We start from the raw sequence: 25897 nt of genomic DNA on the forward strand, positions 1-25897 counted from the left end.
TTCTCAAGTGAAAATTGCTTAAGTTACGTAGGCCTTGAGAAATGGTCAACTTGTTTCTCTGATGTTGTACTAAAGCGGTTGAGTGAACCGAGAGAGCCCTCTAGTGTTCTGGAGTGTCACAACCGCAAACAAAGACATTTTAAACAAAGGCACACAGAAATTCATCCCTATTCATTTTATTTTGATGATTATTGCCCCCCCCCCCCCCCTCCCCCAACATTTCCGGCACACATTATACACCTGCAACTACAATACTTCACTGCTCTCGCACTGGTAATCAAGTCAAAATGTTACAAGAAAAAGTCACAAAACATTAGAGAAAACTACAACTTCATGACTTGATTTCTTGTAACATGACTTTTGCTTGGAAAAAAACTTTTCTTGTTCTAATCATGAATATCTCTAACTCGTTAAATCCCAAAAGCAAATTTTTACTGTTTATGAGGCCAGACTTTCAATCCCACGTACTTATTTATGATTTTTTTTCCACAGGTTTAGCTTCTCAAAATGGCTGATACTAACAAAATTAAGCACTAAAGTACTTTAGGTAACTGCGCACTCAGGTACTCAATTACTTGTGGATATTAAGCACAAAGTACTTACATTCCTCGATTATTTTAGTACTTTGGTAACTTTAGTCGCTGAAGTAATTCATTGCTTTTTTTTAGTACTTTAAGATAAAATGTAAGTGTCTAGGATTGAATAAGTGCACTCTTAAAAACGTAAAAATCCGCCTTTGGGATTAAATGAGTTACAGAACTTTTACTCTTTTTTTTATTTTCCCTCGTTTTCCTTCATCTGACTTGCTTAGTCCTTGCGCTGTTCATCCAATCAGGTGCACGGCGGGCGTGGGAGGCTTCGTCGGGGATGATAAAAAAAAAAAAAGTGCAAAACGAGCGCTAGCTAGAAAAAAGCGGTGAGGAGTTTTCATTATAAAAATAGTAGTACTGTCGTGGTAAAAGTGAGGCGCGGAGCGGCGTTTAACTCCGCAGCGGGACGGCGTGCTCCTCCTGGCAGTTTTCCAGAAGCTCGTCCTCGGAGAAGCTGATGTGAAGGCGGGTTCGCTCGGCGGCCGCCCGCCGCCCTTCGGGGCTCCCGCCCGAGTCGGGGCTGCCCCCCCCCGCGGGCGAGAGCGGCGACTTGGACTCGGAGCGCACGCCCGAGTCGTCGCTGCTGAGCGAGTGGAAGTCGGCCGACGGCGGCCCGTCCGGCGGGGGGGAGGGGAGCCCGTCGGGGCGCCCCGGGGACGAGGTCCGGCTGGCGCGCTTGCGGTTCAGGGAGGGAGGGGGGGGCTCCAGCTTGGGCACGGCCGCTTGGTACCTGCCGAAGGAGGCGCGTTAGCTCCAGACGCACAAAGATCCCGATGGTGGTTTAAGGGCCCGTCCCAATACATTCGCCATAGACCTACCGGGTTTTCAAAAGTCAAATGAAAACTTCAACAAGTAAATATGTGACAAATATGGAAACTCAAGTAAATATGTAAACTGTTGCAATTAAAGAGTTCAAACTTGACAGCGCTAATTGACAGCTTTTTGTCTTTTCCGTTAGCATCTCAGCTCATCTTTCAATCAAAAACTCGGAATGGCTGAACGGCAACTTTTTGGAATCAGCACAATTTGCAAGTCAGTCAGTTTAGGGGCGACCAAGAGAGATTTGTGGATTTTATGATTATTTTTTGCCGCTGTCGTTCCCGCGCTGCGGTCGCATGTTTTCCCGTTCCCCTTGTTAACGTAGCTTTGACTCAGCACTCTCTGCCTTAACGGCGCCTTTTCATCATTTGGATTTTTTTATTTCCCCATCCGCTGCACTTGGACGGGATCTGTTTATTTATCGCCATTGTACGCTGCTCTTCGCCGTCATTTTGTTTTTGCTCGCCACGTTATGAAGAGCGATGTTCAGGATATTCAATTTCGTTTCCATATTTTGGCCGCCATTTAAACGTGCGACAGCACGCGTCTCAAGGTGACTTTATTATTGCTTTTTATGCGATGCCAAAAACGAATGAAAAAAAAACAAAAAAGAATCAAAACAAGCGGGACAAAAATAACCGCAAGAACAACGCTTTCAAAGGCGACCGATTCAAATTTGGTTGTTGGACTTGCTGCTCCTGATACTCACATAAAGGAAGAGGAGGAGGAGTAGGAGGAGGAGGAGGAGGAGAGGAAGAGGAGGAGAGGAGGAAGAGGAGCACGTTTTTTTGATTTGATTAGAGGAGCAAGAGGACGAAGAGGACGGGATCCCCGCACCTGACGAAAAGAGGCCACAGTTAGTTTATTTTGGTGCTTTTTAATGCCCTGAGAGGAACGAATTTGGCTGCTTAGGGCGTCCAAAGTGCGGCTTGCGGGCCATTTGTGGCCCGCCGTCTCCATTTCGGCGGTCTATTTGAAAAAAGTTAGCATTCTTTTTTTATGCTTTTTTTTAAATAACCACCGCCCATTGTGTAGGTCACTTGTCATTGTTTGCTTGATTTTTTTCTACTGTTTAATCATTTAAAGTCAAAATATAGATGAATAACAGTGGATTTTTTGTATTGTACACTGTGTTAGAAGTGTATACACAATCCTAATTTGCCTCAACGTTTTTTTGAATGATCTGCCTACACCACGCAACGAAATGATTTTTCTTTGCACCTCTTGATTGTAATTCGTGTGGGCCACTTTTTTGAAAGTCACCCACCACAACTTTTCCACTCCAAACAAATAAACTTGTTTGGAATTTTTATTTGAACGATTTGGGCTCTGTGTGTTTTTGATCTAGTGGTTCATCTGAAGCAGGCTCGCTCACTAGAAACCTACATTTTTTTTTTTGTGGCTTGGCTCGTGGCATCAAAGTCAAACAAACGGCTGAGCGGAGGCGTGGGAGCGCAAGAGTCATATGGCGCATTTCGCCATATGTGATTGGAGCGTGCTGGGACAGCTGCTTCTAATATTGCAGCGTGCCGCCAAACGAGGCGGCAGCTGTTGCGTAACCGCAAACAAAAACACAAACAGGATGTTTTAGTCTAACGTTGAAAATAGCCACATGGTAATCGTATTGCGTGATACAACTTAAACAGTAACAGAATTTTTTGTTGTTGTTTTTTTTCTTTTTATTTCGGCTTTCTTTTGGGGTTCGATTTTGTAGTAGCCATTGTGTAGTACCGGGTTGTGCCACAACACGCCAGCGGCAGCACTGTGTCGCTGCGCCGTTTGAGAAATGTTGCATTCCCGTTAAGCTTAAAAAGAAAGATAAAAAAAATAACGGCTTCATGTGCTAATGATGTCCAAAAAAATATCGAGGTGTCTTACTTTTCCTCCACGCTGGATAGCCTCCTGCTGGAGACGGGGAGCAACCGATGGGACGCGGCGCCGTCCGCCGGCGTGGAAGTGAGAGGCTGAAGCTCAGGGGCGGGGCCGCAAGGCGCGCTCAAATCGAGGGACAGGGGCCTCCCCAAAGTGGAGTGCGCTGCAATTACACAAGTTGTTTTGAAATGCGCCACACGCATACAAAGGGGTTTTTTCATCTTGATCAAAACTATACAAGAAAATTTGACTACATTTCATATAGACGCGACTTTTAAAATAAACGGCGACGACGAGGGTTGCCTCCAGGTTGCTTGTGTAATATAAAAGAAAAATATTTGAGTTTGAACAGATGAATGCACGTTTCAGTGACACAAATTTTCATTTGAATCTCCAAAGGAGGAACATTAGCATAACTGGCTAAGGAAATAAGAGAAAAGGAGCAAAGCAGTGCTTTGTCGCCACCCGGCGGCTTCGATCCCGAAAGGAAAGGGACTGACCGCATCCGTCGAGCGGCGTGTCGGGCGAGTGAAGCTCCGCCTCTTGCGGGGCGGCGGGCGTGGCCTCCAGCTGCTGGAGCTGCTGCACCAGCAGGGCCAGGTGCTGCAGCAGGTCGCGGTTCTGCAGGAGCAGCTGGTGCGAGCGCGCCTGCGCCTCCGTGCGGGCCGCGCTCTCCGCCGCCATCTGATCCTTCAGCAGCTGCACCTGCCCCAAAAAATTCAAAGAAAAAAAAAAAAGCCAGGGCTGTCAAATTTCTCACTTCCCATTTACCAATATTGATCCGAAACAGCAGGAATGATACATTCTTTTATTGATTTTTTCTAACAAAATAAAAAAACTTCACAAATTGTTATTTATGACTATTGCTTTAATGCAGGTTTACCTCACACTTGACTTGATCGTTTCCCTTTATTTTAACAAAATAAACAAGCTAAAAATGGGAATCAAAAAAAAGACACACACTGAAAACAGGGAATGATAAATAAATCCAATAGCGTCATTGCAGGTTCACTGCAAGGGTGCGGTTCTCCTCACCTGGGCGACGGCCACCTGCGTGTGCTGCCGCTGCTGCTGCAGCTGTTGCTGGAGCAGCTGCAAGTAGTGGCGAGACGCCAGCGAGCCGGAGGCGGGGCTGCCGGGAGACGCGCCCTGCGACGTCAACGGGGACCTTCCTGAAAAGTCCTGGGGAGACCAAAAGACAAAAAACAAAACTACACATTAGTGTTTTGCGTCATTGCGCTCATTGTAAATAAAGAAGCATAAAAAACCTACGACAAAGGTCATGGTGCAACTACATAAGTTTGCCACCAGAGGGCAGTAAAGGCATATAGTAATTTCATCTTCGTTCAGCTTCTGATACACTAAATGTAACGCGATGCATACGAAACAGTAAATACATTAAAAAACTGAAAACAAAGAAGACAAATTGTAAAATGAATTTCGAAAGAAAAATGGACAAGTACATGGATAAAATAATGAAAATAATAAACCTGATCATTGCGTGTGTGCGTGTGTGTGGTCTAACTTGAAGACAAAGTCATGATTTGGGCTGTCCCAAGCGAGTCAAAAATATTTGGAACTAGACAAACGTCCATCGCTCAGGGTGTCCCCGATCAAGTATCCGGCGAGCTTGGGCCCTCGAGGAAGGTTTCATACTAGTGATGAAAATGTTTAGCGTAACACATGCACGATTGATGAGAAAATCCGCTATATATAGCGCACGCGGCGTATGTGCGTCTCACCATGACGCCGTGGGCCGCTTTGACCACGCTAAGCTCCGCCAGACCGCGCAGGATGTCCCCGACCGTCTTTTGGCACAGCGGCGTGCCGGCTGCCAAGCCTTCTTCTTCTTCCGCCTCCGCCTCCTCCTCTGGCTCCGCCCTCCGGCCTGTCATTAAGTGCCATTAGCTGCAAATGCCTTAACCACGCTGGAGGACAGGACACATTTGCATGCCTCACGGCGGACATTCACGGAAGCACCATGCCGTTTGTCGATCCGGTATCGCTAGCGCTCGCAGAGTTGACTCGACATAGAAATCTATTTATGTCTGACGGTATGACGGAAGGGCTCACCGTCACGGCCGGCGGAGCTGTCGGGCGACTCGTCGCTTTGGCCGTCGGCGTCCTGCTCGGCGTGCCGCAGACTCAGCTTGTGGCACACCTCGAAGGCTTGGCCCACCGTTCTCACCGTGCGGATGGCCTGCGACTGCACCCGAGGCAAGACGTGCGGGTTTCAGTGGCCGCGTGGGCCTTTTTTGCCGACGGGGGCTCCACCCCGACCTTCTTTTTAGACTTGAAGACGTTGCAGCGGAAGGAATTGCTGGAGCCGTCCCTGGCGATGTAGCTGAAGATCTTCAGGTCTTGCGAGTCGTGCGATACGTAGAAAATCCTGCAAGGAGAAGAAGCCCGTCAGCAACCCTTCAACAACCGCCAATGCATTTGCACACACGTGAGGAAAAATAGAAAAGTTCTTCAAAGCAAACCGAGCGTGCAATGTCAACAAACTATGCACCAAAAATAAATTCAACTTTTGAAACTGTTAAAAAAAGGAACTTTAAAAGAAACAATGCAACAGAAAAACTATCATCGACAAAAAATTGAAAAAAAGAGAAAAGTAAATATATGTCAGGAAAATAAAAGGCCGATATACAAATTAAAAATGTAAAAAAATGGTCAAACCTGAACTAACCCGATATGCTTGAAAATCAAATCAAATAGGCAAAACAACAGAAAATGCTAAAGTATGAAAAAATAACAAAAAAGACAATACGCTGTAAATAAAAAAATGAAAATTTATATCATGTGGAAAAAAAGTTCAAATTAATGTAGATGATTAAACGAAAGCAAATGAGCAAATAAATACCTAATTAAAAAAGGGAAAACTGAAAGGTAGATGTAAAAGGTTTCTAAAAAATGTGTGATTTGTTCAAGCTGCAACGTGCTTTCCACAAAGCATGAACCAGATTTTTTTAAATGAACAAAAAAGTAAAAGAAATAAATAAAAGTGAAAAAACGTCAAGAAAAGTGTGTGAACGACGCTTGGACCAACCTGTAAATGGGGTCGTGCATGATGAGCAGTTTGCTTTCGTCCCACGTCCACTCTTTTCTCTGCGGGCGGGGCGGAATGGCGGTTAGCACGTTAGCGTTAGCCGCCTCCCCGCCACGGGCGGCGCCGTCTCACCTTCTGCTTTTTGCGCAGCAGCACCTTGACGCCGTCCACCGACACCACCATGTTCACCTTCTTCTTCTTGATGTTCTTGGCCTTGAACTCGTACTGGCCAGCCACAAAAAAAAAAAAAAAAAAAGGCTAAGATGTTGAAATTTTCATTCTGATATATTTTGAAAAAATGCTATCTGCACACACAAGGAAGAACGCGCGGCCCCGCCTTCTTTATAATTCACGCTCCACGCCAGCAAAGTGGGCTTGTGCAACTTCACATCCAAAGTATGAAATTTTAATATTTGCATCCCCCCCCCACACACGCCGCCGAGCGAGCGCTTTGAAATATTTAAGCGTGGCCGCCCTGGACGCTGCGGGCAACAATTACAATCTACCTTACGTCCACCGACTGTTTTTTACATGACGTGTTAACATTGAGCTCGCGGTCGGTCGGCGTTGAATTATACAAGGTTGACTTGCCTTTTGGCAGTTTTCTCTCATTTGGGGGGTTGGGAGTCATATTTTCTTGCATTCATATACATAAGTTCTACACCGTAATTCCCCCAATATAGGACGCGCCTGCGTATAGGGCGCACCCTTGATTTTGGGCTCAAATTGGGGTATTTTTCCATGTTGCCAACAGTTTAGCAGCAATGTCAAAACTCTAGCAAAACACAAGATATCATATCCTCATATTTTCTTGAGTTCATATCCGTAAGTTATATGCCGTAATACCCCAAATATAAGACACCCCTGTGTATAGGACGCACACTTTATTTTAGGGTCTAAAGTTTGCTCATTTGCATGCAAGCGTGTATAGGATGCACCAACATTTTGCCAACATTGTTAAAAAAAAAAACTATTACAACTATTAAATGCATTTGAGATTTCCAACATAGTGAGCGGTCAGTGAATGCCTCACCAGCGCAAACTTGAATACGCTCCGAGCAGGCGTTTTTCTTTTTCCTTATTTTGCTACAGTTTTGACATTTTCGCCACACTGTGGGCTCGTCCTATACGCGGACCAGAATTTATGCACAGGTGCGTCCTATGTTTGGGGCATCGCGTTAAGTGGCGCAAGCTTCCGCTTGCCTGAAATGCAGCAAAGGCGGGGTGCCTTGCGGGTCAGCGCCGGAGCCCACAAAAAAAGCTCCTTTCCATTGGCGCAACCTAGCAACGGCTCCAATACAACTCCCGGGATTTGGGGACTTCCGTGGAATTTTGCTCCTTTTTGGGGGAGGGGTTACAAAGAAATGACTGTTGGGAGAAGGAGTGAGCCAAGCGCACAATGCTCCCCTCAACCCCGGCCGCCGCGGTCTACGTCGACTCCAAAATGCAGGCTTACATTCAAGTTCGCGTACTGTATTCATCGCTTTTCTTTTTTTAAATTCAGCCCGCGAAGCCAGTTTATCTCAGCTGCGTGAAATTCACTGCGCACTTCTATCGGGTTTAGAACGCCGCAAAAGCCCCCAAAAGCCAAAAAAACACGTTTGCCATTTTGCTCGGAAGAGGCAATTAAATGCAACTTTAATGTTAAATTCCCCAAAAGAGATTTGACAGAGATTAGAGATAAAGAAGCTGCCATTTTGCTTTGAAATGGACATTTTACTTAGCTTGTCAGAATTTGTATCATCTATTCCATTCAGCCACATATGCCCTAACTGGTGCAAAAAAAAAGTGATACATGCACTGATGAACAGTATAACGGTTTCAGATCGAGTTGCTTCATGTTCTAATTAATTAGCTCATAATTTGAAAAGACCCAGTTAAAATTTCACATAATCCCATTTGAGAACCACTGACTTATTCGATACATTTGTAGGCGCAGCAATGTGGCAACATTTTACCGCTGGCCATTAAAAAAAAAAAAAAAAACCTCTTAACAGGGCTTGAACAAATGTCTCAAGTTTGCTCATCATCCCCGCGTTAAAAGCTGCGCTTTGCCTTTTCCAAGTGCGTAACATTTTCTTTTCAAAAGCAACACTAGATAATTGGCCTCGCAAGCGGCGAGTCGGAAATTTGCGAGCTAATCCTCTTCAGACGATGGCAGCGGGCAACGACTTCACGCCAGATAATGTGGCGCTGACGCGGCCGGATAAACGACTTTCATCAGCCTGCCGTGTGCCTTCAAAGGCAGAGAGATGCAGCGGGCTAAGAAAACAACAACAACAACAAAATAGCGCTACTCAAGTTAATGGAAGGTGATTTATATGTAGGTATAGTTTCACTTCTCAGTCCCATCAAAAGCAGAGAGTCCTGCACAGTTGGAATTTCTTTTTTGTTTATCGCCAAAGCCGGCGTGAAGAAGAGGGCCTTTGCAAATTGCCAGCGTTGCTTTGCGAATGTCGCCACGGCAAACGTGGACTAACGAGCTTATTAAGTGTCATTTGTAAATCTCTCACGTGAGGGCGTGAGATGAGAGCCGCGTCTCACACGCTGAGGAAATTCACTTGGCATTCACCATGTAAGCAGGAAATGGATGTTGCCCGCCAAGCCTCCATGCATTATTAAGCGTGCCGCTATTTAGCGGCAAAAGCTTTCATTTGTGGCACTTGCGCGGCGGCGCCGACGGCGGCCACCAAAGGTCCGTTCGGGCCGGGCAAACGTGCGTTTGCGCTTGACAAGAGGCCGCGCCGAGAATGAGGACTTTGCCATGCTGAGGTTGCTCCTTTGTTTTGCCGCCGCAACCCCCCCCCCGACTGTCTTTAGCTCCCGAGGGACGGGCTGTCCTTTCACGCCGCTCGTCAGGGAGCCATCGAGGCGCGGAGCCATTCTCTGCGCAAACAGTCCCGTGTTGGGACGCCGCCGGCCCAATATTTACCGCGGCCCTCCCTGGTCTGCATGCTTACGGTTTCGGCAGGGACGTCAAACTCATCGCGGCTAAGGGACAACGCGGAGGGAACTCTATTCTCAAGTGGGCCGGACTGCCGAAATCATGCCACTTTGGTCCGTGAAACCGTGACTCAGAAAGGGAGCACAAACAAAGAAATCCTCAGTAAAGTCAGCTGTGTTCTAGCTGTGAATAAAGTAGTGAATTGAGTTTACACATAAAATCAACTATAAATAAAAACAAGTACAATGAAACGGAAATCCATTGGAAAGAAAATGCCCCCATCAAAATGTGGTTGTTCAACTTTTTTTCAAGGAGCACAGTGAAGTGCACAGAAAATACACGTACGTGTATACACCACATGGGGTACGTGCTATTCTAACAGGGTTCCTGAAGGTATCAGCAAATTTAACTTGATACTATGACAGCAACACTTTGGTTTTCAAATTAAGAGCAATTGAATTGGAATATGAAGCTACTTACTCCTCAATTGTAAGACTTGAAAAACAGATGCTACAACGGGAATGAAATATATCATCCTATATCATCTTAGTGTATGCGCAGCCTAAACATCCTACAACAAGGCTAGCTAGGACCGCGCTAGCCTGCTATTGCAAGTGGGTTGGAAACATAACTGTACACCCGCATTAAACACTGCGCTTCCTTTTTATTTTGATTTCAAACTCTGTGTGGCTTTTTAGGCCTGCCGTCTTCATATTTTTTCCAGTGAGACTTTTGTCACATAAGCTAGTAATAGCTGAGCTAAGAGAGTAAAAGACAGATTGTGCTGATCTAGAGAAAAAGGTCCACTCCCATCAGTTGCTTTGACAGCGACCTTTCTGTCAAAAGCAGCTGAGTCACGCTAACGAGAGAGTGCTTTTGGACCTCGTGGACTCAATAGCTGCAGGAATTTCTGGCAGGTTTCCTCAGCATAACAACTATTCTTATTCCTCAAAGGATAGGGTGGAAAACGCTCAAGCCGGCAACATTTTCTAAATGACCTAAGACATAGAAGCTGCAGGGATTTCTGATACCAACAATCTCTAAAAATCTGCTGAAAATGGAATATTTGTATATATCAGAAAGCTCCTAACAGCAGAAATTCCCGGCTAGCGCTCAATTTGTCTGAGACGTGGCAACAACCTGCACTACTATTTCACAGAACGTCGTAATCAGCTAAATTCTGCAAAACACTTTGAAGAAGCCTTAGCTCCAGGAATTTCTGGCAAGTAGTGGCTGTGTATAAAAGCTAGCATTACTTTTATTACTACTGGCTTGGCATGCACGTTACAGAAATCGCTTCAGGTATTTTTAGATCTTTAGACTGCATTTGAAAAATGTAAAATAAAATAAAATGTAGCAACAGTGCAGGAATTTGGCATTGAGCAAATTGCCCCGAGGCTGACGCGGCTCAACGCTTTTGAGAGAAGTCGCTGGAGCGAGCCGCGGGGCGGACGGTAAAAGCGTGTTTGTGTAAGCGTGCGACATGATGCTGCGCGAGGAGGCGGCGACCATTCGCCACCTGCTTGTCCATCCATGTGAGAGAGGACCGGCTGTTTGTGTGATGCTTTTAAGGACGCACTCAGGGCCACTGATTTATTTTCTCTCTTTCTTTTTTTCCTTCCCATCTTCCACGTCTAAGTAGTTGGGTAAAAGTTATTCCGAGGGGGAATAAACGAGCTTTTTTTTTTTTCTTCTGAGCTCCTGACAACAATCTACCCAATTTTTCGTAAACATTTGCTTTTGGGTGGGGTTCTGAACTTGGGATCACGCCTTCGACGGAAAGCTAAAAAGCTTTTTCTGCAGGCCTCCGTCTGGGTGCGTGGGGCAGACAAAAGGGGACTTAACACTTGAAGCTGATCCACTTCACTTGTAGGTCAGCCACTATGCTTGCATACATCTGCCATTAAAGCCAGTGCCAGTGAAAACAATGACCCGCATTATGGACCCCCCCCCCCACCAAAAAAAAAAAAAAAACCTAATACATATCCGGTGTGTGCAACGTTTGAGGGCACAGAGAACAAAAAGCGGCCCAGGCCCCCACCTTTCCACCGATCTGCCGCCTCTTGTTTTCTGGGACATCAGAAGGTGTTTTGTTGGCCCCGTTGTCCTACATTGTGTCAGTGACACCCCCGATCCGTGCGCTCGCTGTTCTGCAACCAAGCTTGTTGTTGTTGTTTTTTTTTGACAATATATTTACAGTTGGCCCCCACTATTCACCGGGAATTGGGACCAGGCCGGCGCGCGGCAAAAATCTAAAAATAATTGGGTTTGCACACGCAAAAAAAAAAAAACACTTCTGGACTTATGGAGTATTAAACACACTTGGGTCCTATCGACGCAGAGCAGGGGTGACTAAATATGACGCCGGGTCAAAATGACCCAGGATGTTGTAACTATTCGGAAGAAACATATGAAATGCAAAGGTATGAAGTAAATTTAACTATGTGTGGGTTTCCACCGGGGGAAAAAAAAAAAAAGTTTTTGACACTTTTGGATAATTGAACACCATCGGGTCATATTGACCCAGAAACATTACTCCTGTTCCAGAGAAATGAACATAAAATAGAGATTAAAATGAAATATTGGACTGGGATTACACATTTCAGACACGTTTAAGTGACTAAATTCATCTCGGGTCAAAGTGACCCAGGGACATTATTGCTGTCCAAAGTGAACAAACAGCGTTAGGATATGTAGCATAATTTTAACTGTCCAACCTGCTTGAAAATGGAGCTTAAACGAGTTTAACACTGTGGTAACCAAGGATTCGTTATACTACATTATTTACATTTTCTTTTGTACATTTATTTTTTCGGGAGTCAATATTGGCCCTTCAATGTTTTTGTTTTGCCGCAATGCCGCATGTGCTCTCAACAAAAGGTGATCCTAAGTGGAAGGGGGGGGGGGGGGGGCAAATTCCCCGGGAGACTCTTGGCAGTCAAAGAAAGGAGGCCTGATAGATACAAAACAAAACAAAAAAAAAAGCCATTAAAGCGGGAAAGCGGCCGTTTGGCCCTCAGCCGTCATCTATTCCCGTCCCAGCGCCGAACTAAATGGAGGTGCGCTATTTCGGTGGGACGGGAGAAGGGCGAGGGGACGGGGAGGCTTTTTCCATTTGCGTCCTTCCGGGAGAAAAGCGGACGGCGGCACGAAGCATTCCGAGGCGCTTTCTACGCCGCCGGGCAAAGTGAAAGGCGAGCGGGCCACAATGGGGAAGCGGCCTCGCACGCGTCTCAAAGGATCGGCGGGGGGGTGCCGGGCATTGTGTCTCGCCGTGGGAACGGCAGGTGCGCCGCCCGGCCGCCCAATCGCAAACAAGAGATTAACTTAAAAAAAAAAAAAAAAAGGAAGACAGCGGCTTTGGCAGCCAAGAGCTTTTTGATCACATGTTTTGTAGTTGGCGCTATTCCCCCCCCAAACGTGCAGATGAAGCCTTCAAATTTGCCTCTTGGCCTGTTTTGCTGCCGCTTCTCCTATTGCTTCAGCAAATTGCGCAACATTGATTTTGTTGTGGATGACATCATCATCTTAACTCAAGCAGAGTTGGATGCTTTTTTTTTTGACATCCTGACACGACAGTGGCCCTCAAGTACAAATCTTGCTAACAAGGAAAAAAGGAGTGAACAAGCAAAAAGAGCATGCAAGAAAAAGAAGTACGCGATAAAAACAAGACGGATCTTTTTTCTTTTTTGCTTCTTTTCTTGCACGCTCTTTAATTTGCTTCTTTTTGTGAAGTTTTTTTTCTTGTTTACTTCTTTTTTCTTGCGTGCTTTTTCTTTTTTGCTTCTTTTCTTGCACGCTATTTAATTTGCTTCGTTTTGTGAAGTTTCTTTTTCTTGTTTATTTCTTTTTTCTTGCGTGCTTTTTCTTTTTTGCTTCTTTTTTCTTTTGTGCTCTTTTTGTGAGCTCCTTTTTTCTTGCGTGCTTTTTTGTGAGCTTCTCTCTTGTAAGGTGTTTTTTTTCCCGAATACGTTTTAGTTTGCTCAGTTTTTTGTTTGTGTGATTCGCACTTTAGGGCCACCGTATGACACTGATGGCAAAAATGCAAAGCAAATTGCTGGACCCAAGAAAAAAATTTCACTTTTGCGATCAATGATCAAATCTACCAAGAAAACAAAATGCTGCCATGATTTCCTTCTTGCTTTTTCTATTCTTTACAAATGGGCATCTTCCGGTTTTCATCTTCTTCTACATTTTGTAAACCTATTCAGTTTGAGTGTAACTAACACATCATCAACGGGCGGTTTAGGAGCGTTGCGGTGTCGGAGGCTGGCCCGGCGCAGCTGAGCGCGCCCTCTCTGGGGGCCGGGGGAGGGGCGGCCCACCGGGACACGGTGAGCGCGAAAACAATCGGCATCCCATAATAATCACGCGCATCGGGAGCCCGGGGTGCACCGGAACGCTCCTAAACAAAAATTGCAACGTTATTAAGCGAGCCCTCTTATTACTGTTAGCCCGTCTATGGCGTTTCCATCTACGTCAGCGTTGAGCTAATGTCGTCACGATACGATTTGACGAAAACGTTTTCAAACGCACGTCTTTGACATGATGTTAAGTCTTACCCGGATTCTCCTCATGGCCGCCACGATCTCCATTCGACTGTTGGGCCGCGGCACGTCCAGGCTCCCCACATACTGCAACACGCACACATTTTTTTTTTTAAGTCTTTCAACAGGGGCGTTCAAACTTCTTCTTAAATAGGGAAAACTGGAACGATGCAAATTTCACGACCCAAAATTAATAAAAAATGAACAAGCTAATCAAAGTCTTTAGCACCTACTGATAAGTTTGATAAAAATAAGTAAAGAATTGTGAGGAAGTGGCATATTCTCCCTGTGCCTCAGGGCTCCCATCTAGTGCCCTTAAATTTCCAAAGAGTTAAACGAATCCAGGTTTCGGGAATTCTGATTAACTCGTTCACTGCCAGACCATTTTGGTTGGCTCTTGAGTTAACTCATTCAATGCCAGGGATGTAATTTCACTTTTTTTTTTTTTTTTTTTTTTTAAAGAGTCCAGACATTCAAACCCAGACTCTTAATCAACGGCAGGGACGTATAGTCACGTTTTCACGACATTCAGTCCCTGGCATTGAATGAGTTCAAATGAATCTATGAATTCTACAGGCGTCAACAGCAGCAAATGAGTTCATAATTGCAAATGTGAAAAATAAATTAAGCAGCAAAATCCAGACAGTTTTCTCCATCTGGAGCTGCGGCCGTTTTGCCACTCGCTGCCAACTGAAAAATCAGCTCAGCTAAGAACCAATTACTCCTCGGATTCCTAACGTCACATGACCGATGGAGGTGCGCCATGAACGGCCGTTATCCCAGCCCCGAGCCACTGTGATTGTCATTTTCACTTGACAGCATGGGGACGTTTTAGAACGTGTTGAAAATGTCCTTGCAAATTAGCGACACCCAATGCGGCGTGCAATCTGCCCATTTTGTAGCGATCTGTGGCGACCTTGAAGGAACCCCGGAGGAGATCAAAGGCGCTGGCTTAAAAGCCCAATTCTGTTTTCTTGACGCGTGAATAATTGATGGCGAGAAAGAGTTGAAAGCAAAAGCAATCTTTCCCCCTCCCGCAAACTTTGTCATACTGCCTCAAAAGACAATCGTCAAGCTTCAAGCATTTATTTTTTACTTCAGCGGCTTTCTGGATTCAAACGTTACAGACATGCCACTTCGATTTTGATGACGATTATACATTTTTTTCCCGACAAAGCCTTGACGATACGATCTCAAATCGCACCTTCCTAGTCGATCATGTTTACTCTTTTTGTGGTACATGCTCTGCTTATTATTAGATATAGAATCAGAAACATAGAAAGATGTAAGGCCCGCGTAATTTATTGTAATAATTTTGATGTTTGTTAGTCCTACGATGTAAATTGTTGATGGGAAGTGGGGATGAACCGAGTAAAGATGAAAAGTGGAAGAGCACGGTAAACATCAATTAAAAAAACAAACAAACTAATGTCTCGTTTGTGGGCAGGCCGGCATAATGATGAATGATACAAAAGAATCACAAAATGTAACAAATACGGTTGTGATAACTAACGTATGACATTCCAGTCATGTTGGCGCAAACGCTGGTGTAGTGCCTCGCGTGCCGACAGTTTTCCCGCGTTACTAGAGACAGTATTATTCGGGTTTTTTTTCGTAACAAGAGACATTCGTAAGTAGAGGTTCCACTAACGACGCTCTGGCTTTACACGTTCGCTTAATGCGACCGCGAAGTAAAAGAACTTTTACTGGCGTACAACTTGTGGATACTTTTTAGTAGCGTCCCCCACAGAACGCCTACTCGAGTGACTATTTCAAGATTACTTTTGACTTTTGGGGTGCACTTGCACCTTGTACCTTGGCTTGGAAGGAGATGCCGTGCTGGTAGGCTTCGTCGTTGTGCAGCGGCAGCCTGGCGTCGCCCACGTCGTCCACCAGGTTGTAGCGGTTCCTCCTGGCCGGCATGGCCCGGTCCAGTTGGGGTCGCTCGGCTCAGGCGGCCGCCGCGGGGACCTCAGGCCAATCTTACGGCTCCGGGGTCCTCCTCGTCCCGGCGGTTCCCGCGCATCGTCGTCGCCACTAACCGGAAGGAGAGCACAAGGAGAAGCGTCAATGCGGTGCTCGTAAATTAGAGAGAGGGGGGGGAAGGAGGGTGCTGGCGGTTGTTATGGCGGCGGCGGCGGCGGTGGGCTGCCTTCGCGCTGCCGCACTTGTCTTGGCTTCCCGCACAAAGGAAAGCTCCCAATGGGGGCAAAGTTCCGGCGAATCCGGGAGGGCTTTTATTATGGCGAGTCAAGCGCGCATGCTGCCAGCACTCGCGCTCCCCCTGGAGACCAAAGGCGGAAACGCTAGGACGAGTGACCAGGTCAGTGCCCTTGAAATGTCTTCCGCCAAAATAAAAAATAAATTAATCAATTAAGATACCGCACATAAAATTGTTATCAACACAAAGAGTTTTCCTTTGGAATCGTAGTCACAATCCGTTGTCAAAAATAAATTATTAACTTTGTTTTTAATAAAGTTTTCAAGTGATAGATGGACTAACAGTTTGGGCGGAACCATTCCGACGCGGAAGAGATTAGGGTTTTATGATAATTAATAGCTCTTTTTTTTAATGTATATTTTCCTAAAAGAGCGACATAACTTAGTAATTATTTGTGAAGGATTTTTTTGACGATGCTTTTTCAATATAGTTTACACAATCACAAACTTCTTTTGAGAACCACTGGATTATTTGCACCTTCTGATAACATGACATCAAAACACGAGTAAAAGTTTGTATAAACAGTCAAGTTAATCATGCTCGTTTCTAGTTAATTTATTATTATCATTATAAATAGTAAAATGGATATTAATGTCATTATTGAATTTAAAAAGTCGATAAGTTACACCTTCTAATCACATATCAAACGTGAGCAAAAGGTTGTAAACGTCAGATAATTCATGCTCGTTTCTAGTTAATTTATTTGTATTAATTTCATGATTACATTTTAAAAAATCATTAGTGTATCTTAAGATACTAACCAATTACTTTAAACGTTTGTTCGTTTTTCACTATTTCTATTTACCTCCATATAGTCTAACTTGGCCTTATCGTTAACACTGAACAACTTTAAATGAAAACTACATGCGCCAAAGAAATGTTTTTCCCTAGCATAATACTTTCGTTTTTACTCATTTTATTGCTGAGTAAATTGCAATTTCTTCATTCATCATTTTTTTTTTACTGTCCACAACTTTTCTGATATCAACGCAATACTGCCCCCTATTGTCCATACTATGGTATATTATAGACTACGACCTCCAGTTAACTCCTGTTATTTTCTCAATAATCGTACTTCATTGTTCAAAAGAACCAAAGCATTGCAGTAGTCACACATTTTTAATTAATCGATGACGGTGAGATCACAGCACGAAATGTCCATACAGCCCAGAGTAAGACTAATTAAAAAACAAAAAGTCATGTGACCTTCTTAAATGTAACTTTGTTACAAGTGTGGTTAACATGGCTTAACAAAGTGTGTGTGCGGGTGTTTTCGTACCTGAGAGCCGAAGGAGACGATAGCTGACAAAATTGCCATGACGTTGTAAACATTTGCTCCCAAACTTTCCTTATTATTGGGGACGACAAACCAACAAAGATATAAAAATAGCACATTGCAAAAAATAATAATACACACACTAACACAATCAATTTGCAATGAATGTGGAATGGATTTTGCTGGCCAAAGAGTTCAGTAACAGCATGCTGAATTGTGCATTTCCTCAAACAGTGGCGTCCCTTTTACAAAACTCCATTTTCCAAGCCACACTTTAAAAAACAAAAAAACAAACTGCCAATCATGTGCTTACTAACGGCTAACAGTTTAGCTAGAAACAGGCGCCGCCTTTTTAAAGCCATACACATTCACATTGTGTGAATTTCCCTACGGGGATGAATAAAGTATCTATCTATCTATCTATCTATCTATCTATCTTCAAAGTCACAGATACTGGAGGAGAAAGTGAGGACGATGGCTCCAAATATTCACAGCTCACACACGCAATGTTGGCTTTAGTATCGGGCCCATACTTGGCCTTAATTCAAAGTATCAGTACTCGCAAAGGCAACTGATACTAGTATCGGTCCTTGGTTTCAATCTGGAAAAAAACGTATAAAACATCACTTTTGTTTACAATAAAGCTGGATGTGATGGGATGTTTAGCCCTAGTTTTTACCCTTGTGTAAAAGAAGGAATTTCAGAGGAAAACTTTCCTAAATTTACCCCAAAATGCGCCCCGTACTCTGGACAGTTTGCTCACTAAACATCCCCTGGCCACTATGAGAGGAAATACTCAATACCAACTCATTTTTTGTTCCACTAAAACGGCAAGCGAGCAAAAGCAAAAGAACATTAATGAAACAAACAAACAAACGCTATTTTCAAATCAAATATGTATGTACTGTACATTCCCAGTAGCGTTTCAGGAAAGGCATAGGCGGAATAACGCAAAAATAAATGTGTAAGTCGCTTCGCACGTAATACAATCAATAAGACGCTTCAGGTCCTGAAAGGGAGCGATCACAAAGTGGACTTCAAGGGTTCACGCAACAAGCGAGCAGCCCAGAACAATGCAAACCCAAAAGGAAAAAAAACAAAACAAAAATACGTTCACGTTCGCACGACTTCAGTCCCATAAAAGAATAAATAAAAAACACCAGCAGGAGGCGTTGCGCGAGCGGAGCAAAAGGGACGGGCAGGGTCGGGTCTCATTCCGCGCTTCCGCTCATCCGCTCCTCGTCGGCCTGCTTGTGGTGCTGCAACCGGGCGTACGTCACCGCGTCCCCCCTGAGAGGCGAGCGAGCGAGCGCCCGTTAGCGTGTTAGCGTAGCGAGGGGAACCGCGTAGGATGTTAGGCTGTTTGGAATGAGTCTGGACTGACCCAGAACCACTCTGTTGGACTTCCTCATCCTTCTTTTTGTGATATCGGAGCCTGACGCCTAGTGTCTTGCAAACGGGCGAGAAATATCTGCGTTGTACCTTGTCTTCTCCCTCCCCCCGGGAGTTCTTAAGAGCAAGTTAAATGGAAAATGAAGCAGTTGATATTAGGGTCAAATTCCGTCTGTTTGTTTTTTAATTTGACTCTAAAATGAAGGGTGCATCCTAAACACAGGTGCGTCCTAAATTTGGGGAATTATGCTTTTTTAGTTCTTCATGAATTCCCTTTTATCTCATTAAATCCCAAAGATATTATTCTGTTTCATACAGTAAAAATAGTAATAACTCTCATCACGGTGGAAATGTAGCTCATGTTGTGCATCCCAAGAATGTTAAAAAAAAAAAAGAACAAATACGAGGTTGATATTAAATGGGGATATTAAGTGGGTATTTGAGGAAGCAAAGATTAACAAGTAGATTTAAAATGAGAGTCTACTGCTTGTTAGTGGGCGTTTGACAGGCAGGAAGATGGTGAATTTTCTTTCTTTTTTGTAATGGACAAAGTGCCGCTTGCGGAGCGCTCTTACTTTTTGCCCAAAGACGCCAGGCCGTACAGGACCCCGGTGGCGAAGGCGATGGCGTTCCCGAACAGCGTGGTGAAGGAGAACTTCAGGAAGATGGGAAAAATCGCCATCCTGAGCCCAACGCAAAACGCTCCATCAGACAAAAGCGCCATACTCGGATTTGCAACTTGACCGATCAATATTCCCCATTGAAATTCCGCGAATCCGTTTTGTGTTTTTAAGGCCATTACGCCGGCGTCTCACCCGCAGTAGAATAAGGACTTTTGCCAGGGTCGGAAGCGGTCGGCGCGGGCCGCCACGGCGTTGGCGAACTCGATGAACTGGCAGCAGAAGGGCACCTCGCACAGGAACAACACAAAGGCGTTCAAACTGGACACAGATTCACATCCATATCGCAATTATCACATCAAGTCGCCAGTAAAAAAATAGATAATTTTGCAACACAATAAGCATGAAAGCTGACAGTAAAATTTGTGTCCAATTTTGTCTTCACGTTCCCTGCAAGAGCATCTTTAACTTTGTGTGTGTATGGCTTTAGAAGGCAAACGCAGACAATTTTGTTGCTTGCTTTGAATGAGATGAATGAAGGAGTGCCATCTGGTGGACAAATGGAAAATCTAAACGTTAGAAGCCTACAGTACATCCACTTGCTGTCAACTGGTTATGACGTCACAATTTGCAAGTGTAATGTCATTTTCAGTCAAGTGGCAAAACTGAGAAAAGTGGCTGGATTTTGCAGTATCACAATCAAAATGCCATTTTAAGACGAATAGGGCCACATAGAACATATTATTATTAATATTATGTTGGGGTTGATCTCATCTTTCAAATAAATATGAAATCACTGAGTGTATTCTCAACTTGATATTTTCAACAACTGTTTATATGAAATAAATGACAAAAAAAGCTACAAAAATATTCTTGGCCAAATTAGGCAAAATGGCACAAAAAGTCCCTAGAGGTCTTATGGTTTCATGTAAACCATATAGACACATTCTCATAAGGATGCGCGTGCTAAGTCGACAGACAACTTACACCATCCACACTCCGGCGGCAATGTTTAAAGGGTTCACAGTGACACAGTTCCAGACTCCTGCGATGGCACATGCTGCAGAAACAGAATTTATTCACAAAAAAATTCGATCAAAATAATACAGATGCAATAATGTCAATGACAATGTGTATTGAGTAACATGCGTTCTGTATTTCCGTCCTCCTTAATAATAAAGAACCCATGGAATATGCATCCGCGGCTTGTGTGACACAGGCACCATTTCTCTGGTGTCAGGTGTTGGTGATGGTGCTGTGTGTGTGTGTGTGTGTGTGTGTGGGGGGGGGGGGGGGGGGGGGGGGGCTCAACAGTTGCCCCCCAATATCCAATTTTCACTAAAAACGGTGGCGAGTCTCTATTAAATACCCTTAACACTTTGGAAAGATCAAACATTTTAAAGTTGGGGTTGGGGAACGCGAATAGGTAAATCCGCGAGTGACGAACCGCGAATACGTAGAGGACAGAGTTTGTAACGACTCGACCACTTTAAACGACGTTGCACGGACATATTATGTTAAAATGTAAAAGTATATTTGTGGATGATAAATCATCAACTTACATATTCCTCCCAGCACGCCGGCTATTTTGCAAAGCCAGCGGTACCACCAAGTCATGCCATCGTCCTCCGGAGGGGAAGCTTTGCTGGACGCTGCGGTCTCCTCGGAGCTCATCCTTTCGGTCGAAACTAAAACAAAGTTTTTCCCCCAAAAAAATCTTAGACTAACTTACTGGGGTTGCAACAGGCCCGAACAAACCGCCAGCCGAACCGTGGAGCCCAAATGAGAGCCTGTCGTTGTTGTTTTTGCTCGTGTTAGCCAGATGCTAACGGCTAGCAGTAACAAACGTCGGCCAAAACATGGACGTCACTCCTGACTTCTACTAAACAAATTTTAACAATGAGAATATTAATTTACTCTTGGTAAAAATTTAAATAAACACAAAAGACATTCAACTATCCCACTTGTTCAGTGGAAGATGCGGTTTCGGGCTTCCGGTTTGCCGCAACCGCGGTGCATTGTGGGAGGACATCGCAAGCGTGATTTTGTCTCATAAACAGATGTTTTGCTTTTTAGGAAAATGCGCTGTCTTTACTACTGAACGACGCTGTCATTGAAACAAATGTTAAAACGTTTTACGGTCTTTTGCGACACTTCATTTCAACCAATCAAACACAAGTATCACGGTGGGTGGGTGCGATTTCTCTTCTGTTACCCAATCAGATGGCGTATTGCTTCCGTAACCAATTCGGGAATGTATTTCGAAAAAAAATCTCAAATAAAAAAACGCACGAACTGTCATGTATTTCCCCCTCTGACTCCCATCATCCATTGTACATTTGAAGTACCGTAGGAATTTGCATACCCAAATGATGTGCGTAATATTTTTGTTAGGGATAAGATTATATAACACTACTGTGTTCATTATAGAGTTGAACACATTAACAAAATACCACCTTTGATTATGATAAGCAACAGACAGGCTCAAATCTTTTTTACTGCGAAATATATTTTTACTATACAAGACATCCTGACGATTGGCGTCCAACAGCGCGTCATTCGGACAGCAGCGTCGAGTGGAGCGCTTTTAGCGTCCTCCTGCCGGTCCGCCTGTCGTCCACGATGGGGGCCGCGTTTCTCCTGGGCGCGGGCGTGCGGCACAGCATGTCGTCCAGCGTCCGCCGCATCACCTGCCCGGCGAGCTCCAGTCGCGAAACGACCCGCTCGGCCTCGGCCGCTTGCGCCTCGCCCTCGGCGCGCAGACGCAGCTGATCCAGCTGCGCCAAGGAGACGGGGGAAATGCGGAGGACGGGACGGGCCGCCAAAAGCGTGACGAGCCGTCGCCACTCACCACCTCCTGAGAAAATTCCGGCTTCCGGACCAGGGAGGGGATTCTGGAGGGCTTGACCGCAGAAGACAGCGCCGCGATGGCCTCGGCCGCGCCTCCCGACATCGCCAGCACCAAAATCTAAAGCGGCGCGGGATGGGGGGGACTTTTCGGCGTGGGATAACGTCCACTTTCAAAGTCATTCTGGTGCGGACTCACCTTCAGGTTTTGGCACAGCAGACTATCTGTGCTCAAGATTTGCGAAAACAGCAGTCGGGCCTTTTCGACCTCGTTCTGAAGAGAAACAACGTTATTTCCCATTGAGCGTGTGCTTGTAGGAGTTTTTACAAGTAGGGCTGCGGCTAATTGAGTCTTTTATAGATACCCCGCTGAAAATATATATGTACAGTAATAATATAAAGTAATATGCAGTATGTAAGGCCTCTCACCTGTTTGAGCGCTAAGGCTACAGCAAAGCAGTAAGCGTGCCTGGGAATGAAATGCCCTTTGGCCTGAGCATCCTCCATGAGCGAAATGCAGATGGCGTGCGACTTAATGCTGTTCTGATGTACCAAATAAAAACAACAACATGAGTTTACTACAAAAGCTCACAGAAATCCTGGACACCAAAACTAGTCAAGCCGTCAAATTTAAAGCTTCTGATGAGCCATTTTAATGTTATAAAGAGTTAATAAAAAAAAGTGAGTTGTATTGACTTTCTGAAATCCGCTTAACCGAAGTGTGCGTTTTGACTAACCAGTTTATAGCAGACGGCGGCCGCCAATGTCAGCGTGTCTTTGTTGAAGGGCACGCTTTGGCTCCTCATGGAGCGCAGCACCGCCAGAGCATCTGCAACGCACGGGGGCTTTATTTATTTATTTTTTTTTAACAAGCGCAAACATGATCCGCTTACCTTCATGACAGCCCTTCACAAACAGCATGTCCACGGCGATGTTGAAGGAAGTTGGCTCGCAAAAAAAGCCGTGCATTTCCTGTGCGCCATGACAAAAGTTCAACAGCTCAAAATGTGAATTGTATATAACTGACAGCATTTGGGTCTTCTTCCCTATTCTTCCGTTTTTTGACTTGGGAATGTGCATTTACAGTTCTGCCCTCTAGTGGCCAAAGCGTGCACAGCAGGAACGATACTGCACTTCAGCAGCGGTTCTAAATGTGGGCAAGTGCTATTTTTAAATGGTTTCTGCAAGTACTAGACAGTCTCATTGAAGGCTTTTAAACAGAACAGGAAGGGACCATTTTTCCTTTCAAATTAATGGGTCAGAACACGAATCAACGTATTGCAATTTTACATATCTATAGTGACTCCTTTGCAAATGCTGTATGCTTTTATTTTGTTAAGTCTTGAGAATATAATGCGAGTACGTTCCAGCCGAGAGACGCACCTTATCAGTGAGCGTATCGGCGGCCATTTTCTCCAGTCCCAACTCGTAGCACAGCCTCATGAAAAGCGGGCCAAACTTGAACTCCCCATGGGCCACGTTCCTGTTTTCCGCATGGTACCTGAAACACAGAAAACACGGTGTGTGTGTGTGTGTGTGTGAGAGAGACTTGGCGGGATAATGCGTGAAACTCGCCGTACCTGTAAATGCCGTCTCGGGCCGTCTTCATGTCCTCTGCGGACTGACACAAGTGGAGCAGCAGCTTGAGCTCATCTCGCAAAACCAGGCTGTTCTTCTGCAGCTTTTGGCCAAACTGCTCGATAAAATTTCCTACCAGTATGGCAAAAAGACAAAATAAAGAATTAAACGTGCCAAATGTGTTGACTCTCAAAATGTGCAAAAGATACATTCAATTCAATTTAAGTCAAAAATTGAGCTAGAAACGCCCATGGATAAACACAACAACAACAACAAAATAAGCCTGACTGTAGGAATCCAATTTAACGCCACTTTTTCACAAGTATCTTGACAAGTATTTCTACTTAAGGTAAAAATTGAGTGTGAGCACGTTTGCCTCTTCTCATTTTTATTTTTAGTGTAATGCTAATTTTCTAACTCCATCGTATTGCTTATGTTGCGCATTGTTTACCATCTGCTCCAGTGGCGAGGTGAGCGACGGCCAACTTTCTTCGCTGGAAGTCTTCAAGTTTGACAACATCTTCTGACAGCAGATGTCTTTTAGCTGCAGATTACACGCATGCGATTATTATTAATATTTTTCATGTATATATGACAAAATAGATGCAATCCATGGGTGAAGGCAGGGTCACCTCTGCGCACGAAATAGCGAAAACACGTGAGCAAAATTATACACGAATGACTCCAAGATGCCAATAAAAGTGTTGAATTCACCTCCTAGACGGGATCCAATCCAGCCGGATTGTTGCAAAGGACAAATTGTGGCTCGGGGTGAAATATGTTCGCGTAAAATGGAACGACAGCACGAAGACGTAAACCTACGCAGCGCCATGATTTTTGCAGGACTGTTCCACGCTCGCGTAAACAAAGGGGAAACGAGTGAAAATTAAGGCGTTGTAACATGCAATTTGCCTTCATTTTGTTTTCATCGTATTTTAAATCCCCACCAAAAATCAACTCGTTTGAAATAAATGTGTTATTTTTGCGCGATAATCGTATTTTATGTTTGGTTATATGAGATAGGAATATGGAACATTCCAACATGGCGGCGTCCTTACCGGAACAAAAACTTGACTTCATATCGTTAAACTTACAAAAACGACTATGAATAAACTAGGTTGCTTGAATTTGATACTTCAACAATAAAATACAGAATTTGCCTTCTTAGCCTTTTAATTTTGAAATATATTTTTTTGGGTTATGGTTTTGTCGATTATATTGACTCCGTACCTTTGTTTTTGTCCTCAAACATTTGAATTTTACACGTTTTTAGCTTTGTTGTTATTTGTAAATATGAATTTTACTGTTTCAGTTAAACGATCAGATTTCTCACCGTTTAGCTGCGGTGCTTGTAAATATTAATTTTATTTTTAATATATTTTTATTTTTCACGTTTTTAGCAGTTGTTATTTGGAAAAGATGTATAACACCGTTCATTTCTACATTTTAATCTTAATACACCTCCCCCAAATCTAATTCATTTTACATTACGTTTTTATTAATGAACATGCGCTAAAAGATTAACCAGCAGGTGGCAGTGTTGCAATTTGTTTGAACTCAGGCGCATACTTGTGTACAAACTCAAATTATGAAACAATCCTTCTGTCATTTAAAATAAGGAGGTGCAAGGTTCACTTTTATACTACCATTATTCACAATTATACTACTATACTATTATATATATATATATATATATATATATATATATATATATATATATATATATATATATATATATATATATATATATATATATATATATATATATATATATATATATATATATATATATATATATATATATATATATATATACTATTCATTGGATAATTGTTCTTTTTTAAAATATACATGCAAGTAGCTGCACTTGAGGGTTTGCCAGCATGCTCATCGTCATCATAATACGATAATCCGCATTTACAAACATCCACGCTTTTGATTTCTCCGCGACAGGCAACCACATGTTTCCTTCTTACATTTTCCCCTTGATATTTGTCCCGCTGTGAACTCGCCTTTCGGTTCTGGTTGAGGAAAGCGCCCGAGGGGTCCGGGAGAGACAAAGCTCCCATTCATCAGACTTGTCGCTCACGGTTAAAATAGCACAGCGGAGAAAAGATCAAATGACGTGTGTTACTTTGCCAA

At 44.0% G+C, this 25897-nt stretch overlaps 3 protein-coding genes and 1 long non-coding RNA gene across 7 annotated transcripts; 1 reads left to right on the forward strand and 3 right to left on the reverse strand.

Annotated features, from left to right (window-relative positions):
• Positions 1 to 213: 213 nt before the first annotated feature.
• LOC148412156 (carboxyl-terminal PDZ ligand of neuronal nitric oxide synthase protein) lies at positions 214 to 16919 on the reverse strand. Of its 3 annotated transcripts, none has more exons than XM_088435033.1 (11): positions 15637 to 16915; positions 13837 to 13908; positions 6463 to 6555; positions 6331 to 6389; positions 5562 to 5670; positions 5355 to 5487; positions 5024 to 5169; positions 4317 to 4463; positions 3782 to 3986; positions 3288 to 3444; positions 214 to 1320 (listed from the first exon to the last, which is right to left on the reverse strand). In XM_088435033.1, exons 1-11 carry the CDS (start codon positions 15742 to 15744, stop codon positions 981 to 983), a joined length of 1569 nt encoding a protein of 522 aa, XP_088291159.1. In that variant the 5' UTR covers positions 15745 to 16915; the 3' UTR covers positions 214 to 980. The 3 variants fall into 3 exon arrangements, with proteins under 3 accessions (XP_088291159.1, XP_088291160.1, XP_088291161.1); XM_088435034.1 differs by having other exon boundaries at positions 1277 to 1404; positions 15637 to 16919; XM_088435035.1 differs by lacking the exon at positions 214 to 1320 and adding an exon at positions 1423 to 2246 and having other exon boundaries at positions 15637 to 16918.
• Positions 15415 to 20526, forward strand: LOC148412157 (uncharacterized). Its single transcript, XR_015867949.1, has 2 exons — positions 15415 to 16144; positions 19505 to 20526. It is a non-coding gene; the product is annotated as an uncharacterized LOC148412157 (long non-coding RNA).
• On the reverse strand, positions 17143 to 21722 carry cacfd1 (calcium channel flower domain containing 1). Of its 2 annotated transcripts, none has more exons than XM_088435037.1 (5): positions 20893 to 21722; positions 20318 to 20390; positions 19526 to 19651; positions 19286 to 19393; positions 17143 to 18608 (listed from the first exon to the last, which is right to left on the reverse strand). In XM_088435037.1, exons 1-5 carry the CDS (start codon positions 21002 to 21004, stop codon positions 18530 to 18532), a joined length of 498 nt encoding a protein of 165 aa, XP_088291163.1. In that variant the 5' UTR covers positions 21005 to 21722; the 3' UTR covers positions 17143 to 18529. The 2 variants fall into 2 exon arrangements, with proteins under 2 accessions (XP_088291163.1, XP_088291164.1); XM_088435038.1 differs by lacking the exon at positions 17143 to 18608 and adding an exon at positions 18624 to 19193.
• Positions 21723 to 21819: 97 nt separating this feature from the next.
• ptcd2 (pentatricopeptide repeat domain 2) lies at positions 21820 to 24587 on the reverse strand. The gene is made up of 10 exons (XM_088435036.1): positions 24470 to 24587; positions 24207 to 24299; positions 23758 to 23887; positions 23561 to 23678; positions 23071 to 23149; positions 22915 to 23006; positions 22607 to 22720; positions 22377 to 22451; positions 22182 to 22298; positions 21820 to 22107 (listed from the first exon to the last, which is right to left on the reverse strand). The coding sequence occupies exons 1-10, from the start codon at positions 24585 to 24587 to the stop codon at positions 21886 to 21888; spliced, it is 1158 nt and encodes a 385-aa protein (XP_088291162.1). The 3' UTR covers positions 21820 to 21885.
• Positions 24588 to 25897: the final 1310 nt, after the last annotated feature.

This window comes from Hippichthys cyanospilos, chromosome 15 (assembly GCF_059441005.1).
Source record: "Hippichthys cyanospilos isolate Australia breed blue-spotted pipefish chromosome 15, RoL_Hcya_1.0, whole genome shotgun sequence".
Lineage (NCBI taxonomy): Eukaryota > Metazoa > Chordata > Actinopteri > Syngnathiformes > Syngnathidae > Hippichthys > Hippichthys cyanospilos.

Bases quoted from the DNA above. Each gene is read 5' to 3' on its own strand.
- LOC148412156 (XM_088435033.1), bottom strand. From the start codon at position 15,744: ATGCCGGCCAGGAGGAACCGCTACAACCTGGTGGACGACGTGGGCGAC. The intron at 6,556-13,836 runs GTAAGACTTAAC...GTGGCTGGCCAG, and splicing joins CGGCCATGAGGAGAATCCGG to TACGAGTTCAAGGCCAAGAA. The intron at 5,488-5,561 runs GTCGGGGTGGAG...CCTCGGGTGCAG, and splicing joins TCTTCAAGTCTAAAAAGAAG to TCGCAGGCCATCCGCACGGT.
- cacfd1 (XM_088435037.1), bottom strand. From the start codon at position 21,004: ATGAGCTCCGAGGAGACCGCAGCGTCCAGCAAAGCTTCCCCTCCGGAG. The intron at 20,391-20,892 runs GTAAGTTGATGA...CTGTTTCTGCAG, and splicing joins CGGCGTGCTGGGAGGAATAT to CATGTGCCATCGCAGGAGTC. The intron at 19,652-20,317 runs GTAAGTTGTCTG...ATCTGTGTCCAG, and splicing joins GCCGCCGGAGTGTGGATGGT to TTTGAACGCCTTTGTGTTGT.
- ptcd2 (XM_088435036.1), bottom strand. From the start codon at position 24,587: ATGGCGCTGCGTAGGTTTACGTCTTCGTGCTGTCGTTCCATTTTACGC. The intron at 24,300-24,469 runs GTGAATTCAACA...TGTAATCTGCAG, and splicing joins GATTGGATCCCGTCTAGGAG to CTAAAAGACATCTGCTGTCA. The intron at 22,299-22,376 runs GTGAGTCCGCAC...GCGCCGCTTTAG, and splicing joins TGCTGTGCCAAAACCTGAAG to ATTTTGGTGCTGGCGATGTC.